This window comes from Xyrauchen texanus, chromosome 21 (genome assembly GCF_025860055.1).
Source record: "Xyrauchen texanus isolate HMW12.3.18 chromosome 21, RBS_HiC_50CHRs, whole genome shotgun sequence".
Taxonomy (NCBI): Eukaryota; Metazoa; Chordata; class Actinopteri; order Cypriniformes; family Catostomidae; genus Xyrauchen; species Xyrauchen texanus.
The window spans coordinates 2,212,477-2,229,976 of NC_068296.1; the positions used below are offsets into that span (position 1 = coordinate 2,212,477).

General features: G+C 41.3%; 1 protein-coding gene across 1 annotated transcript in view; it reads right to left on the reverse strand.

Moving 5' to 3' along the window:
- The window catches only part of LOC127661681 (semaphorin-3ab), a 53,423-nt gene that overhangs the window by 27,530 nt on the left and 8,393 nt on the right, over positions 1 to 17,500 (reverse strand). Inside the window, exons 2-3 of the mRNA XM_052152507.1 lie at positions 6,155 to 6,315; positions 1,450 to 1,512 (exon numbers count right to left, since the gene is read on the reverse strand). Coding sequence (XP_052008467.1) covers positions 1,450 to 1,512; positions 6,155 to 6,315 — 224 coding nt within the window. The remainder of the gene's footprint in view (positions 1 to 1,449; positions 1,513 to 6,154; positions 6,316 to 17,500) is intronic.

Here is a 17,500-nt window from a genome sequence, read left to right on the forward strand (position 1 = left end):
AAAGTATAGACACAAGACATAAACAATATGTGTTTACTGTGATTAATCACTTACTAACCACATCTGTGTGACATTATAGACAATTTTACAACTTTGTTGCCATGACGACGTAACGCCGTAAACCCTTAAGCGACGAATAAACGATGATTTAAACAACTTTACAGCTCAAATAATACAGAAGAAATTTCTGCATTTAAACCCTCCAATAATTGGCCACATTGTAAGTGCCTCACTGTATCCTCATTCTTGCTTTTTTTAAAGATAAGAACGGACGAGTATTAAATTAAATTAAAAGTATTAATTAACATTATGCCACAAAAGCTGTCGATTGATTTGAGGGACCCAAAGGGGGTGCTGCGTCTTTGCATCCCATTTGTAATGTGATAATAATTTCATATTCTGCTTTATGCTTCTTTATTTTCAAAGTGTTCCCCTGCATCAAGTACTCTTGTCTAATTTGTCCTGAAGCGAACACACAACACTGCCGTCAACATGAATGGATGATTTTGTGTTGAATGAGCATTGATCTCACTCTCCCTTTGTTTCTGATAAATTACAGCTGAGATCCTTCAGCCCTTCAACAGGACCAGCCTTCATCGTCCCTCACTTCAAACAAGCTTGAGTCAACCTCTCTTTGAGAAGAACAAGCTTCAGTCAATCTGTCGTTCACAAACACCCCTCTCCACATAAAAGCCATCTTTCAGAGAGCAGCCTGCCATTCACAGAGAACATGTTTACATCAAAATCTCACACAATGCGTTTTATTGCAATTCAAATAAGCGCCATTGAGAAGAAACCAAGCTTATCATTTCTTTATGATGCTAACGGGACAAAGGGCAGACTGCTACGGCTCTTAAATTTCAAGGCTGTGCCTTGGGCCGTATCTGCCAGAGATTTAAGAAGCCCAAATGGCAGTTATCCCTGGAAACTGTGTACACACCGCTGTCCCACAATTCACTGATTTCTTTTTTATTCACTCTTCCATTGACATCTGCTGAACTGAAGCCCTTGACTTTCCTTGTGAAAGCAAAAGAAGGTTCAAAGACATGAAAAGCTTTTCATACTCTGTCAAAAACAAACCAATCGGGTCTTCATCTCAAACATAACATTCATTACAAGTCATGCACAACAGTAAACGTGTTTAGATGTCAGAAGATAGCATTGTGTGAGGAAAAGGGTGAAAGTAAGTGTTTATAAACTGATAATCTGACGTTTTACTCGTGATTTGTGTGAACGCGAATAAAACTCGTTATTGTTGTAGCGCCTCTAGTGTTCATTTCACCAGGAAACTGCCACAATAGATACAACGAGACACCGGAAAATCATTCTGCAAAAATGTTGGTATAGTTACATGTTTCTATGAGACCAGGATGAATTAAAAAGAGGATAATGTACAATCTCAGGGTTGTAGAGAGGACAGGAAAAAGAGAGCAAATAGAAATAACTTACCTGGACGTCTTTTCCAGCCCACTTGCATTCATCTCGTCGAGAAGGTGAAGGAGGCCAGGATATCTGCCAGTTCAGAGAGAAAGAGAGATTTAAAGGGGAGAAATATTTGGAAATTTTATTGGATGTATATATATATATATTATATATATTATAGTAAGCTTTTAATCTATCTTCTTTTTGCCTTTATATAACATGGCACTAAAGATTTAGGGGGGAGTTCAGTAAGAATACATTTTGGCTGCTGATAGGTACAGGTGCGTTGGTAACGTTGCAGTAATGTTTTTTATGGATGCAACAGACTACTGCAATCTTGCATACTTTACTGGGACTTTAAAGAAGGACTCCACCACTGTGATCCAGCATGTTCCTGTGGTATTAGGGCAACACAATTATGTTGTGTGCAGTTGTCACCGTCACTAGTTGTGGATATTGTCTAAGAATTATGATTGTAGTTTCTGTGGTATTATCTCTTTGTTTTCTCCCTCTTTTTCCTCTTTTGCTCCTCCCACACTCTCTCCAGCAGTTAGCTGATTGCTCTCAGCTGAGCCTGCTCAATAATCAGGAGGGAGGCAGCTTAAAAGAGAAGGGGAAACTCACAGAGAGTGAGAACCTTTCCTTCAGAGAGTTCTCCTGAGTGATTTTCTTTGTCCTGTCATAGCTCAGTGTGTTGTGTTGTGTCATTTTGTGTTGCGTGTTTTTGTACCGCTTTGTCATTTTATATAAAGGAATGTTGTACCGCACCGTCCTTTTATAGAGCGCCATGTTGTACCGCTTTGTCCTTTTATAGAGCGCCTTGTTGTACCGATTTGTCCTTTTATAGAGCGCCGTGTTGGACCACTTTGTCCTTTTATAGAGCGCCATGTTGTACCGATTTGTCCTTTTATAGAGCACCATGTTGTACCGATTTGTCCTTTTATAGAGCGCCTTGTTGTACCGATTTGTCCTTTTATAGAGCGCCTTGTTGTACCGCTTTGTCCTTTTATAGAGCGCCGTGTTGGACCGCTTTGTCCTTTTATAGAGCGCCCTGTTGTACCGATTTGTCCTTTTATAGAGCGCCTTGTTGTACCGCTTTGTCCTTTTATAGAGCGCCTTGTTGTACCGCTTTGTCCTTTTACAGAGCGCCATGCTGGACCGCTTTGTCCTTTTATAGAGCGCCATGTTGGACCGCTTTGTCCTTTTATAGAGCGCCGTGTTGTACCGCTTTGTCCTTTTATAGAGCGCCGTGTTGGACCGATTTGTCCTTTTATAGAGCGCCGTGTTGGACCGCTTTGTCCTTTTATAGAGCGCCGTGTTGTACCGCTTTGTCCTTTTATAGAGCGCCATGTTGTACCGATTTGTCCTTTTATAGAGCGCCGTGTTGTACCGCTTTGTCCTTTTATAGAGCGCCTTGTTGTACCGCTTTGTCCTTTTATAGAGCGCCTTGTTGTACTGCTTTGTCCTTTTATTGTGCGCCTTGTTGTACCGCTTTGTTCTTTTATAGAGCGCCATGTTGTACCGCTTTGTCCTTTTATAGAGCGCCATGTTGTACCGATTTGTCCTTTTATAGAGCGCCGTGTTGTACCGCTTTGTCCTTTTATAGAGCGCCATGTTGTACCGATTTGTCCTTTTATAGAGTGCCGTGTTGTACCGCTTTGTCCTTTTATAGAGCGCCATATTGTACCGCTTTGTCCTTTTATAGAGCGCCTTGTTGTACCGCTTTGTCCTTTTATAGAGCGCCGTGTTGTACCGCTTTGTCCTTTTATAGAGCGCCGTGTTGGACCGATTTGTCCTTTTATAGAGTGCCGTGTTGTACCGCTTTGTCCTTTTATAGAGCGCCGTGTTGGACCGATTTGTCCTTTTATAGAGCGCCGTGTTGGACCGCTTTGTCCTTTTATAGAGCGCCGTGTTGTACCGATTTGTCCTTTTATAGAGCGCCGTGTTGTACCGCTTTGTCCTTTTATAGAGCGCCTTGTTGTACCGCTTTGTCCTTTTATAGAGCGCCTTGTTGTACCGCTTTGTCCTTTTATTGTGCGCCTTGTTGTACCGCTTTGTTCTTTTATAGAGCGCCATGTTGTACCGCTTTGTCCTTTTATAGAGCGCCATGTTGTACCGATTTGTCCTTTTATAGAGCGCCGTGTTGTACCGCTTTGTCCTTTTATAGAGCGCCATGTTGTACCGATTTGTCCTTTTATAGAGCGCCGTGTTTGACCGCTTTGTCCTTTTATAGAGCGCCATATTGTACCGCTTTGTCCTTTTATAGAGCGCCTTGTTGTACCGCTTTGTCCTTTTATAGAGCGCCATGTTGTACCGATTTGTCCTTTTATAGAGCGCCATGTTGTACCGATTTGTCCTTTTATAGAGCACCACGTTGGACCGCTTTGTCCTTTTATAGAGCACCACGTTGGAACGCTTTGTCCTTTTATAGAGCGCCATGTTGGACCGCTTTGTCCTTTTATAGAGCGCCTTGTTGTACCGCTTTGTCCTTTTATAGAGCGCCTTGTTGTACCGCTTTGTCGTTTTATAGAGCGCCTTGTTGTACCGATTTGTCCTTTTATAGAGCGCCGTGTTGGACCGCTTTGTCCTTTTATAGAGCGCCTTGTTGTACCGCTTTGTCCTTTTATAGAGCGCCTTGTTGTACCGCTTTGTCATTTTATAGAGCGCCTTGTTGGACCGCTTTGTCCTTTTATAGAGCGCCTTGTTGTACCGCTTTGTCCTTTTATAGAGCGCCATGTTGTACCGATTTGTCCTTTTATAGAGCACCACGTTGGACCGCTTTGTCCTTTTATAGAGCGCCACGTTGTACCGATTTGTCCTTTTATAGAGCACCACGTTGGACCGCTTTGTCCTTTTATAGAGCGCCATGTTGTACCGATTTGTCCTTTTATAGAGCGCCATGTTGGACCGCTTTGTCCTTTTATAGAGCGCCACGTTGTACCGATTTGTACTTTTATAGAGCACCACGTTGGACCGCTTTGTCCTTTTATAGAGCACCATGTTGGACCGCTTTGTCCTTTTATAGAGCGCCGTGTTGGACCACTTTGTTGTTTTATAGAGCGCCGTGTTGGACCGCTTTGTCCTTTTATAGAGCGCCGTGTTGGACCACTTTGTTGTTTTATAGAGCGCCATGTTGTACCGATTTGTCCTTTTATAGAGCGCCATGTTGTACCGATTTGTCCTTTTATAGAGCGCCATGTTGTACCGATTTGTCCTTTTATAGAGCACCACGTTGGACCGCTTTGTCCTTTTATAGAGCGCCATGTTGTACCGATTTGTCCTTTTATAGAGCACCATATTGGACCACTTTGTTGTTTTATAGAGCGCCATGTTGTACCGCTTTGTCCTTTTATAGAGCGCCGTGTTGGACCACTTTGTTGTTTTATGGAGCTTAGATTAAGCTTTCACAGTTATTATTACTTTAACTACAGTTGATGGTGACTCCAACTTTTAAGGTTATTTTAGCCTAAATGTGGTTTATTTATTGTTTCCTTTATATACTATTGTTAGTGATTTTCCAATGTTTAGACCTGTGGCACAGCTTAAACACTGTTCAATTGTTCATGTTTAACATTTCTATCAAAGCTGTAGCGAGGTGGGAGCCATTTCTGTTTGTATTACACTAATTTCTCCTGTTTTTGGCCAGTGAGGGAGTTAGTGTACATTTTCTGTTGTTTTTCGTTGAACGGTTTAGTTACGGTTTTACTCCCTCTAGGCAGGACTCTCTTTATGTTTGTTGTTTTGGCCTTTTCCCCCTCCTGAAGTTGATGCCATTTCCTATTTCCTATTAAATTTGTTATTTAATACTTCTGTTTTCTGAGCCAAATAATTGTTTCTAAATAACTGTGTTGTCTGTGGTGCTGAGGCAGTGTACATTGCTCTTAAAACCACAATCCAATTACTCCTCTAAAACCCCTAGATATAGTGCGCTGAGAACGTAACAACACTATACTGTATATACAATGTAATATAAATTGTGACCTTTAACCCACATATCGGTAACTATGATTGCCAACTATGGTAAAGTCTTTTGTATCTACATTAAAAAGTATCTATTTTAATTGTTGTTTGGACATTTTGTTTATTAGGTTTTGTAGAAGCTGAAGTTTCACTGTTCTTTGCTGTGTTTATTTTGTTCATTATTTGTCCAGCTATCAGGCAGATTCACAGTGATCATTATGACAGCTTTACTCTGAAATATTCATCACGTTTCGCTGGAAACATATCCCCCTGTGTGCTGATGATGCATTCGCAGACAGGAAAAGAGTCAGAGAGACTGCATATTTAAACCGCAAGTATCTTTAGTTCTACTGTATATAACCTAAATACAGTCTCTATGCTGTAACCCTTCTTTGCAATACTGCAATATTCCCAATTTATTTGCAGTTACACCATAATGAGCTGGAAAAAAAAAAACCACGAGGGTATAGGATGGCACACTTAGTGACCTCTACTGCAAAAAAAACATCAATGCCTACTTAAAATCAATGCACCCTTAGTCCCACCCACTGGTGCTTCAGTTCATACTCAGAGAGAGAGAAAGCAGGACAAATAGACCTATTGTAGCCTTGCTATTCCTGAACACCAAAGGGGAACCACCTGGACTACTTTGAAAAAAAATATATAGAGTAGGATAACCCCAGAAAAACACTTAGTTACACAATCAACACCGATAACAATCAGCATTTGTGACACATGGCTCGATCTTGCTGTTTAAACCCCATCTTCTTACCAGTTGTTGGTCCATGTTGATGTCAATCAAGTTAAAGGACAGGACATGGTCTTTTGCCCCCACAAACAGCCGCCCCCTCTCTTCGTCCAATAAAAAGGTGTGATAGGCGGAGCTGTTGGCCAATCCGGTGAAAGTGAGCAAATTATTGGACTCCAACATTTCTGTGGGGATTAAAAAGAAGAACATTTTGGTGAAGTGAATTATGGAGCAATGATCTCCTTCCAACTTCAAAAACTGAAAGACAAATTGTGTCATTAATCCACATATGCTGAGTTTTCAAACAAGCTTGCGATTGTTTCCAACCTCATCTTCATTTGTGAGAGTTATGACAGCGAACAGATCAACAGGGATGCCAGTGTTCATTCTCTCTAGTGTGTGTTACGTGCGAGTGCGGTTTTAACTGCAATAACAGCGCCAGCCTTCTTAGCTTTCATAATTACACACACTTGAACAAAGAGGAACATGGTGCATGATATTCGCTTGTATTTGAAACTTTGTGAAATTTCTGCTCCACAGAGCTGCATGATGCCAAACCTCTATTACCCCTAATGCGATTGGGGGAGACAGAACTGGGTAACCTCAGGGGCTCCTGGATCTTCCCTGCCAAACCTGAACTGAACTCCAGACACATTACCACAACATTATACATGAGCAATCCACAGAAGTCATTGAAATGGAAACAGTGCTGATACTGCTTCATTTGCTTCATTTGCAAGGGATTTCTTTTTTAAAGGGATAGTTCATATGAACTATGGTGTAGTCAGGTTCCTGAATATCAGCAGCACGAAACATACAACGTGACCAGTGTAGTTCGATTCCTGAATGAATGACTCTTATGAGTTGATTCTTTTGAACCAGTAGCGCAAAGCATACAACGTGACCAGTGTAGATTGATTCCCAAACGAATGAATCTTATGAGTCGATTCTTTTGAATCAGCAGTGTGAAGCATACAGCATGACCAGTCCCATTATTAAACGAATGACTCTCAAAACAGCATTTCCTTCAGAATCTTGACTATTTTCATCCGTGAATCAAAAATTTTACGAACTGCAGGTCATTCATGGCTGACTCTAAATGAACCAGAATTATTACTGTGTTCTGTAATTAAGGCCCATGAGATTAAATCAGAGTAATATCTGGTTGTTTGTTGTGTGAAGATACACATTATGAGTTTTGTTTGTGGTAAGTGGTATTTTATAAAAATGAATAAATGAATAAAACACCATTTGCAAGAATCTGTTCTTTATATAATATGAAATATATTTTATAAAATAATAATCTCATTTGACAACAGGCAGTAATATCAGTAAGAATCGCATTTCTTATTTCCAAAATGTTCTTAAAAGAATCATTAATGGGACTCAGAATGATAAAGAGGAATTGGAAGCAGGGTAACAACATTCATTTTGATTCACGTCCCAAATAATAGAGAGTTTTTAAAGTTCCACAAAAAAATTAAAATAAATAAATAAATAAATAAAAATAAATGTTATTCTCTAGTTTTTTAGGAAGATATGTACTGTATATAGGCCCACAGGCACTTTAACCCTTGTGCTGTCTTTAATTTTATTAAATAATTTGGTCTTCCCGGTCAAAAATGACCAACCTATTAAACATTGCTTATAAATCTCTCATTATTATCACCAAATACATGATTAGATCTTTTTATCAACTTGATTTCTATCAATGAGGACAGGTTTTGTATTTCTATGTGGCACTTATTGATCATATGCCTCATTGACATGAGCTTATGCACCTCCATTTTTGAGTGAAATAAACATTTAGATATTTAGTGTGAACAAAGACTGAAGGTTTTAGTCTAATAGGATAATATTAACTAGCATAAGAATATACTCTTTGGGTCAAAATGACTGGAAGACAACATGAGGGTTAAAGAACCCAGAAATCAATATGTTGCTCTGAAGAACCTGTAATATTTACATTTACATTTATGCATTTGGCAGATGCTTTTATCCAAAGCGACTTACAGTGCACTTATTACAGGGACAATCCCCCCGGAACAACCTGGAGTTAAGTGCCTTGCTCAAGGACACAATGGTGGTGGCTGTGGGGATCAAACCAGCAACCTTCTGATTACCAGATTACCAGTTATGTGCTTAGACCACTACACCACCACCACACGTAATATAGCATCAAGAACATTTCAACTCCCTAAAGAACCATACATTAAATGCAAGTACCCTATAGAGCAAATCACATAGTAAAGACAAGTTAGAGTGGGCTCAATGAATGAATGAATGAATGAATGAATGAATTAACTTCTAGTGTCACCAAGAATGCAAAAGAGATGAAAACTTCAGAGCCGAAAATCTTGATGTTTTAAGTGAATCGTGCATCACGCAAACGTCCATAACCACTTGCAAACACTCCCCACATATGACTCTCTGTCAGAACAGAACTCAATGTGACAGAAGAGTGTTTCAAAAGGCCTGAGGGAAAAAGAAGAGAAACAAGAGGGAGGAAAGAGTGAAAGAAGAGAGTGTGAGAGAGGTAAGATGAAACCTGTGGAGTGGCACAGAGGAGAAGAGAAGAGCAGGATAGAAAGGTTAAGACTAAAGGTTGAGATGAGTTAAAAGAGGCCAGAGAGAAAGAGAGTCTCTCTCTCTCGTTTGGAGAGCTCAGTTTGGAGTGGCCGTGGTGTTTCCATTTGGCACAAACAGTGAAAACACTCAGAATGCCTTTTAGACACTCAGACATACTTTAAACTCCAGGAATTCTTCTCACCATCACTTCAGTCCATGCACGCACACATACACAAAACTGTGGCCATTTAAAAACCAGAAAGTCCCTTGAGATGTTGCTCTTTCAGAAAGATCGTTTTGAGAAGACAAAAGGATGTCTAATGAGTTACACTTAATAATACAGCTTCAAATCAAAGTCTGTGATGTTGTGATTCACCACTTACAACTGTTTTATGAAGGATTTTATGAAATCTCAGTGCAAACAACGAATGGGAAAAATACTTCCGGAACCGAGACGGCTGAAAAAGTGCGCGTGCACAAAATTCTGCGGTCAGATAGTATTTCCTAATGAGTGCTGCACTGCAGAATGATCCATTGCTCTAATCAACCAATTTCCTACATAGCTGTGCTAGCTTCATATCTGCCTCAAATCAATATTTTATATCCATTTATTTATTTAATTCTTAGTCATTTCAAAAGTCAGATGCATGTACAGTCAGTCTTCATCACAAAACGAAGCCCATATTTATAATGCATTGTAAAGAGCATTATACTGCATTTATAAAGTCTCATAAAACACCTTATAATAAGCTATAACATATCGTAAATAATTATAACCACAGTTGGGTGTATAATGTGTTATAACACAACATTATAACAATTATAACACATCTGTCACGATCCCTGGTTGTCTGTTCCGTGTTTTCCGTATCACCGTCACCATGTTACGATCCCTGGTTGTCTGCCCCGCGTTTTCCGTGTCACCGTCACCATGTTCCACTCTGTCATTGTACACACCTGACTCTTGTTTGTATCCTCATGTGTCTGTGTATTTAAACCCTGCCTGTTCCTCCCTTACCTTGTCATTTGTTGAATGTTGATGTTCGCTTCCATGCCTGTCTTCCTGTGTTCCCAGTTCCTGTATTTTCATGCTTTGTTTTCATTTTGCCCATTGTGGTAGTTTCATTTGTTCTTGTCTGTTTATTTCCACCGTTGTTTTAATTAAACCTGCACTTAGATCCAAACTCCTTGTCTGCCTCCGTCTGCATTCATAACAGAACAAACGACCTCCATGGATCTAGCGGTTCTACGAGCCAACTGCCAGCTGCTCAGCCTCATTCAGGGGGACCGTCCTGTGGAAGACCACATCCGTGATTTCCTCGAGCTGGCGAGCATCACGGACTTCCCAGACTCCTCCCTGGTGGGCTTCTTCCGGGCCAACCTAAACAGTGTGCTCAAGGAGCGGTTGCCACCGGCGACGCGCGGCTGGACGCTCCGCGCGTACATTGAGGAGACTCTGCAGGCCTGCGCCTCGCTGTTCACTGTGGGCATCGTCGAGGAGAACCCTGCCTCTTCTCCCACAGTGGTAACCCTCCATTCGCCCGTGGTTCGTCCCTTCACGCCTGCCAGCGAGCCAACCTCCATGCCTGCCTTGGTCAAAGAGCCAGTGCTGCCAGCTTCGCCCGCCCGGAGGAGGAGGAGAAGAAAGGCTTCCGCTCCCCAGTGCACACCTGCTACGGTCAGCGAGCCTGCGCCTGCCCCCTCAGCCGTCCCTGAGCCAGCGCCTGTAGCCTCGACCGTCCCTGAGCCAGCGCCTGTAGCCTCTGTCGTCAGCGAGCCAGCGCCTGTAGCCTCCGTCATCAGCGAGCCAGCGCCTGTAGCCTCCGTCGTCAGCGAGCCAGTGCCTGTAGCCTCCTTCATCAGCGAGCCAGCGCCTGTAGCCTCCGTCGTCAGCGAGCCAGTGCCTGTAGCCTCCGTCGTCAGCGAGCCAGTGCCTGTAACCTCAGACGCCAGTGAGCCAGCGCCTGTAGCCTCGACCGACCCAGAGCCAGCACCAGAGCCAGCACCTGTAGCATCGACCATCCCAGAGCCAGCGCATCTCGAGCCTCCCAGGGCTCCGCCCCTCAAGTCTCTCGAGCCACCCAGGGCTCCGCCTTCCAGGGCTCCGCCTCCCGAGCCTTCCAGGGCTCCGCCTCCCGAGCCTCCCAGGGCTCCGCCTCTCAAGTCTCTCGAGCCTTCCAGGGCTCCGCCTCCCAAGCCTCCCAGGGCTCCGCCTCTCAAGTCCCTCGAGCCTTCCAGGGCTCCGCCCCTCAAGTCTTGCGAGCCTCCCAGGGCTCCGCCTCTCGAGTCTCCCAGGACTCCGCCTCTCAAGTCTCTCGAGCCTCCCAGGGCTCCGCCTCCAGAGTCCTCCAGGCCTCTGCCTCTAGAGCCTCCTACGGTGCCACCTCCCTCGGCTCTGCCTCCCGAGCCTTCCAGGTCTCCGCCTCTAGAGCCTCCTACGGTGCCACCTCCCTCGGCTCGCCTCCCGAGCCTTCCAGGTCTCCGCCTCTAGAGCCTCCTACGGTGCCACCTCCCTCGGCTCCGGCCTGAGCCTCCTACGGCTCCACCTCCAGAGACTTCCAGGGCCCCGCCTCTAAAACCTCCTACGGTGCCGCCTCCTGAGCCTGCTATGACGTCGCCTCCTGATCCAGTCCTCTTGTGGTCACCTTGGACTACCTGTCTGCCCCCTGTGCCTCCTTGGACTGCCTGTCTGCCCTCTGTGCCCCCTTGGACGGCCTGTCTTGTGCCCCTTTGGTCTGTCTGTTTGCCCCCTGTGCTCCCTTGGTCTGTCTGTTTGCCCCTTGTACTCCCTTGGTCTGTCTGTTTGCTCCCCCCTCTCACTCCTTGGACGATTTTTGTTTCTTTTGAGTATTCCCTTTTTCTTTTTGTTTCTGAGGAGCATCTGGAAGCCACTCCTTTGAGGGGGGGTTATGTCACGATCCCTGGTTGTCTGCCCCGTGTTTTCCGTGTCACCGTCATCATGTTCCACTCTGTCATTGTACACACCTGACTCTTGTTTGTATCCTCATGTGTCTGTGTATTTAAACCCTGCCTGTTCCTCCCTTACCTTGTCGTTTGTTGAATGTTGATGTTCGCTTCCATGCCTGTCTTCCTGTGTTCCCAGTTCCTGTATTTTCGTGTTTTGTTTTCATTTTGCCCATTGTGGTAGTTTCATTTGTTCTTGTCTGTTTATTTCCACCGTTGTTTTAATTAAACCTGCACTTAGATCCAAACTCCTTGTCTGCCTCCGTCTGCATTCATAACAACATCAGAAGTTAATAAAGTTAATGTTATAAATGCTTATAGTGTAAACAGTTAAAAGACTTTATGATCATATTATAAGTGTTCTTTATCTGCTTTAAATTACAAAAACAACATCATCTTATAAACAGTTATAACACACTTATAACATACAAAACATTACAAGTCAAACTTATATCATGTTATTTATAAATAATATAAATGTGTGTTATTTTTTATTTTGTGCATGTGTAATGTTTATAACTCCCGGCATGACTTATAATGTGTTATAACCACTTTACATACATATCTTATTGATGTTTATAAGAATACATACATTTTGTCACTTTACTGAAAGAATACCTATTATTATATATATTACAAATATATATATTAATACATCATAACATGTGCAGATAAAACTGGATGTTACTTGTGTTTTAATGTATTATACTGAATAGGTAATAGGTAATTAATATAATGTATTATAATTGTGGTTACAATTTATTTTTAAGAAGATTTTTATAACATATTATACACAACAGTTAGTTCCGGTTCTTGAATCTGATTGGACGAGAGATGTTCCATGAGTAATGATGTCACACACCATCAGCACTCGGACGCTTCACTGTGTGTATCACTCCGCTTGTGTTCATGCTGTTCTAAACTAAAGTGTAAGAGAAGTGCAGATGTGTTAACAGCTACTGTATATGTGTCTCTTTACATTTAATTATGTGACATTACATATTTTAGCCAGCCGTTAGCAAAAGACAATTTTTGTGTGTAATATGAGTCAGTTGGTGACGTGAAGTGTGTCAGCATCACTCAGTGTTTTCATTCATCAGCACTACACAATCGCTCGTATTACGACTGCATTACTAAAGTTAGGAAATAGAATTAAACGACTTTAAATGAACAACTTCAGCATTAAGGCTCATCACAGCTGAGAGACACAACAGACTGATTTATTACACAAACTCAAGGTGCTTACCTATTACCAGAGTTTATTGGAGAGGACGTACTGTTCAAAATGATGGAGGAGATTGCGGTTTCTATAGTGAAAGACTCTTGTATACAAGCAATATCACACTTTCAGTCGTGGTATGTAGTTCTAAATCAGCATTTGCTGATGTAAGTCCATATCGCACCCTTGCTCGTGTGATATTGCTAAATAATATGCATTATAAGACATTACTAAAGCATTATAAGGCCTTTACAATGCATTATAAATATGAGCTTCATAGAAAGTGTTACTTTAGGGTTATACAAGGGAATTGAGACTTGAACGTCCTTGAACGTTTTACATGTGGGGTGTTCCAATTGCGCCCATTTGGTGTGCTGCCAGCGCGCCCCTTAATAGAGAAGAGTCCGTCTGCATTCTGCAAGACTACTCCAAGCCACGCCCCATACAAGTTACGCCCCCTCCAAATAACCAGCAAAATCTGGAAGTCTTGGAACAGTTGGATGCCACATTCATACACTGTTTGTTGTTTATATTTGGATTCCCACAGCAACCATAAACACGTACACATATCCATAACTCTAAACCTAAACATAACCACAAAGATTAAAAACATTATATGTTATTTTGAATACAACACTATCGCCGTATCACTAGGTGGCGACAGTGAGGCGAAATGAAAGTGAATAGCAGAAGAAGCTAGCAGTATGCTAAGCTAATAGGCTAACCAATTAGCTTGTGAGCTAACTAGAGAAAACAGAACAGAAAAATGTTTATTTTACCATTTACTATATATCCTTTTTTACTGTACAAGCAGAAATTGTACAAATACCTTCAGGAATACAGTAAAGAGAAAAAGGAGAAGAAAAGAAGAGGGAAATGGAGGAAGGACAGGAAGTAGAGAAGAGAGGAAGAAGAGAGGCGAAGGAAAAGGAAAAGGGATGAGGAAAAGATGGAAAAGGAGAGGAGTGGGGTGAGAAAAGGGGTGAAAAAATCTTTTGATGAAAATATCCTTTAAAATGTTTCATATCATGTCATATTCATTCATTTTTATCAGTTTTACTCGGACTGGCATAATGATTTTAATCAACGAAAATAATATCTTTTAGTTGATGATAAAATGTGTAAAATGACAAAAACGTGTCAAACTATAACAGATCAAACTTTAACCAAATATTCAAACATTTAGAAATGTATAAACGTTCTTAATGTAAACATATTGTCATGATGCGTCTTCTTTGCCTCAAATTCATTTTAAAACCCTTTGTCAACAAACGTTTTGGTCAGAGATTAACACGGGTGGTGGGGAGGGAAAAGACTAACATCAGTCTCTTCAAACAACTGGGAGATTCTCTCTGTTTCTGTCACTTTATCTATTGTTGTGGAAAAATATCAGCAGAGAAATGGAAAGAGAGAGAGAGAGAGAGAGAGAGAGAGCATGTCAGGGAGGGCAGGTGGAGGCAGAGGGACGGTCCCATCTGAGACTGATAAAAATAAACTCTACCCTACATACTTCCTGCTTTCTCTGCACTGCAGGGCACGTGTGTGTGTGTGTGTGTGTGTGTGTGTGTGTGTGAGTGTGTGTGTGTGTGTGTGAGTGTGTGTGTGTGTGTGTGTGTGTGTGTGTGTGTGTGTGTGTGTGTGTGTGTGAGTGTGTGTGTGTGTGTGTGAGTGTGTGTGTGTGTGTGTGTGTGAGAGTCTGTGTGTGTGTGTGTGTGTGTGTGTGTGTGAGTGTGTGTGTGTGTGTATTTGTGTGTGTGAGAGTCTGTGTGTGTGTGTGTGTGTGTGTGTGTTTGTGTGTGTGAGAGTCTGTGTGGTCTGTGTGTACTGTATATGTGTGTATGTGAGAGAGTGTGTGTGTGTGAGAGAGAGTCTGTGTGTTTGTGTGTGTGTATATGTGTGCGAGAGTCTGTTATAGTGTGAGTGTGTGTGTATGTGTGTGTTTATGTGACAGTGTGTGAGTTTGAGTGTGTGTGTGTGTGTGTGTGTGTGTGTGTGTGTGTGTGTGTGAGAGAGAGTCTCTGTGTGCGTGTGTGTATGTGTGGGTTTATGTGAGAGTGTGTGTGTGAGTTTGTGTTTATGTGAGAGTGTGTGTGTCTGTGTGTGAGTTTGTGTGTGTGTGTGTGCGTGTGTGTTTATGTGAGAGTGTGAGTTTGTGTGTGTGTGTGTGTTTATGCGAGAATGTGTGAGAGAGTCTGTGTGTGCGTATGTGTGTGTTTATGTGAGACTGTGAGTTTGTGTGTGTGTGTATGTGTGTGTTTATGCGAGAGTGTGTGTGTGAGTTTGTGTGTGTGTGTATGTGTGTGTTTATGTGAGAGTGTGTGTGTGTGTGAGTTTGTGTGTGTGTATGTGTGTGTTTATGTGAGACTGTGAGTTTGTGTGTGTGTGTGTATGTGTGTGTTTATGCAAGAGAGTGTGTGTGTGTATGTGTGTGTTTATGTGAGAGTGTGTGTATGTGTGAGTTTGTGTGTGTGTATGTTTTCGTGTGGACAGATGTGTTATCTAATGTCATCTTTTTCAATTCATCGCAGTATGAAGATTTGTCTAATCACATTGAATTCTGATTATTATCTTACATGATTGTTTACACTTTCAGTCCGAGTTCAAAGCCGGTTTTAATGTGATCAAATAACTAAAACCAACTCTAATCCCATTTTCATATTGTCTTATTGCTTCACTGATTTAAGGCAAAACGTTTTGTATTTCACAGGAATTTGGCAGATATTGATTTAGGCATGTGCATTTGCTGTGGCTTTATTTCTGAAGAGGATACGCAGAGTTCACATGCTGCAAGCGAAACCGAACACTGGATTCTTAGCGTGTTTGCGGATTAAAAGCTTAATTAAAGTGAAATAAAACTTCCCTCGTTCCTTCATGAGATTATGACCATCTTAAAATGATCACCTCGGAATGGGATAGCCTAACACCAAAAACATTATCCCACCACACAAATCTGCATGCACTGCGGTAGTCACTTGACAAAACTTGTTTCTTTCCGAGCTGCACCACTAATTTAACACAACATATGTGGCCACGTCCATTCTCTTGTTCTCTCTGACTTTCCACACTGGTTGGTATTCATGTAAGACTGTTATTGTTAACCTGCCCTGGGAATTCTGGGCTCAAATGGGACACTGATCCGCCCCTCTGAGGCACACCAGATTTCAGTCAGGACTTCGTCTAGGGTGGTTTTCTCTCAACACGCACACACACACACACACACACACACACACCACATTATTCTGATGAATATACAGTTCAACCTGGCAACATTAGGTCACACCAATGAAAGTAATTTTAAGGGTTAGATCAGATCACGTGGAATTGACTAGAACTCTTAAAATAAACACACACACAAACACAATTACAGTACAGCATTTCCTCGCAATAATTGCATTCCATTGTAATACCCTTTTCATTTTCTCGAAACAGTTTTGCGTTCCTTCGAAATTGTTTGTGTTCCCTCTGAATAAGTTTGGCATTCCCTCGCAATATTTTGCATTTCCTTGCAACAGTTTTGTTTCCTTGCAATAGATTGCGTTCCCTCGCAATGGTTTGCTTTCCATTGCAATACGTTTTTCATTCTCTATCAATAGTTTTAATCCCTATCAGTAGTTTGTTCCCTCACATTTTTTTCATTCAAAATTGTTTGCATTCCATCAAATTAGTTTGTGTTCCATTGAAATAGTTTGTGTTCCATTGAAATAGTTTGTGTTAATATATGTGCTATTACAATAGTTTTTGTTCCATTGCAATAGTTTGTGTTCCATTGCAATAGTTTGTTTTAGTATATGTGCTATTACAATAGTTTTTGTTCCATTGCAATAGTTTGTGTTCCATTGCAATAGTTTGTTTAGTATATGTGCTATTACAATAGTTTTTGTTCCATTGCAATAGTTTGTGTTCCATTGCAATAGTTTGTTTAGTATATGTGCTATTACAATAGTTTGTGTTCCATTGCAATAGTTTGTTTAGTATATGTGCTATTACAATAGTTTTTGTTCCATTGCAATAGTTTGTGTTCCATTGCAATAGTTTGTGTTAGTATATGTGCTATTACAATAGTTTTTGTTCCATTGCAATAGTTTGTGTTCCATTGCAATAGTTTTTGTTCCATTGCAATAGTTTGTGTTCCATTGCAATAGTTTGTGTTCCATTGCAATAGTTTGTGTTCCATTGCAATAGTTTGTGTTAGTATATGTGCTATTACAATAGTTTTTGTTCCATTGCAATAGTTTGTGTTAGTATGTGTTCAGTTGCAATAGTTTGTGTTCCATTGAAATAGTTTGTGCTCCATTGAAATAGTTATTGTTCCATTGAAATAGTTTGTGTTCCATTGAAATAGTTTTTGTCCCATTGCAACAGTTTGTGTTCCATTGCAACAGTTTGTGTTCCATTGCAATAGTTTGTGTTCCATTGAAATAGTTTGTGTTCCATTGAAGTAGTTTTTGTTCCATTGCAATAGTTTGTGTTCCATTGAAATAGTTTGTGTTAGTTTGTGTTCCATTGCAATAGTTTGTGTTCCATTGAAATAGTTTGTGTTCCATTGAAGTAGTTTTTGTTCCATTGCAATAGTTTGTGTTCCATTGAAATAGTTTGTGTTAGTATGTGTTCCATTGCAA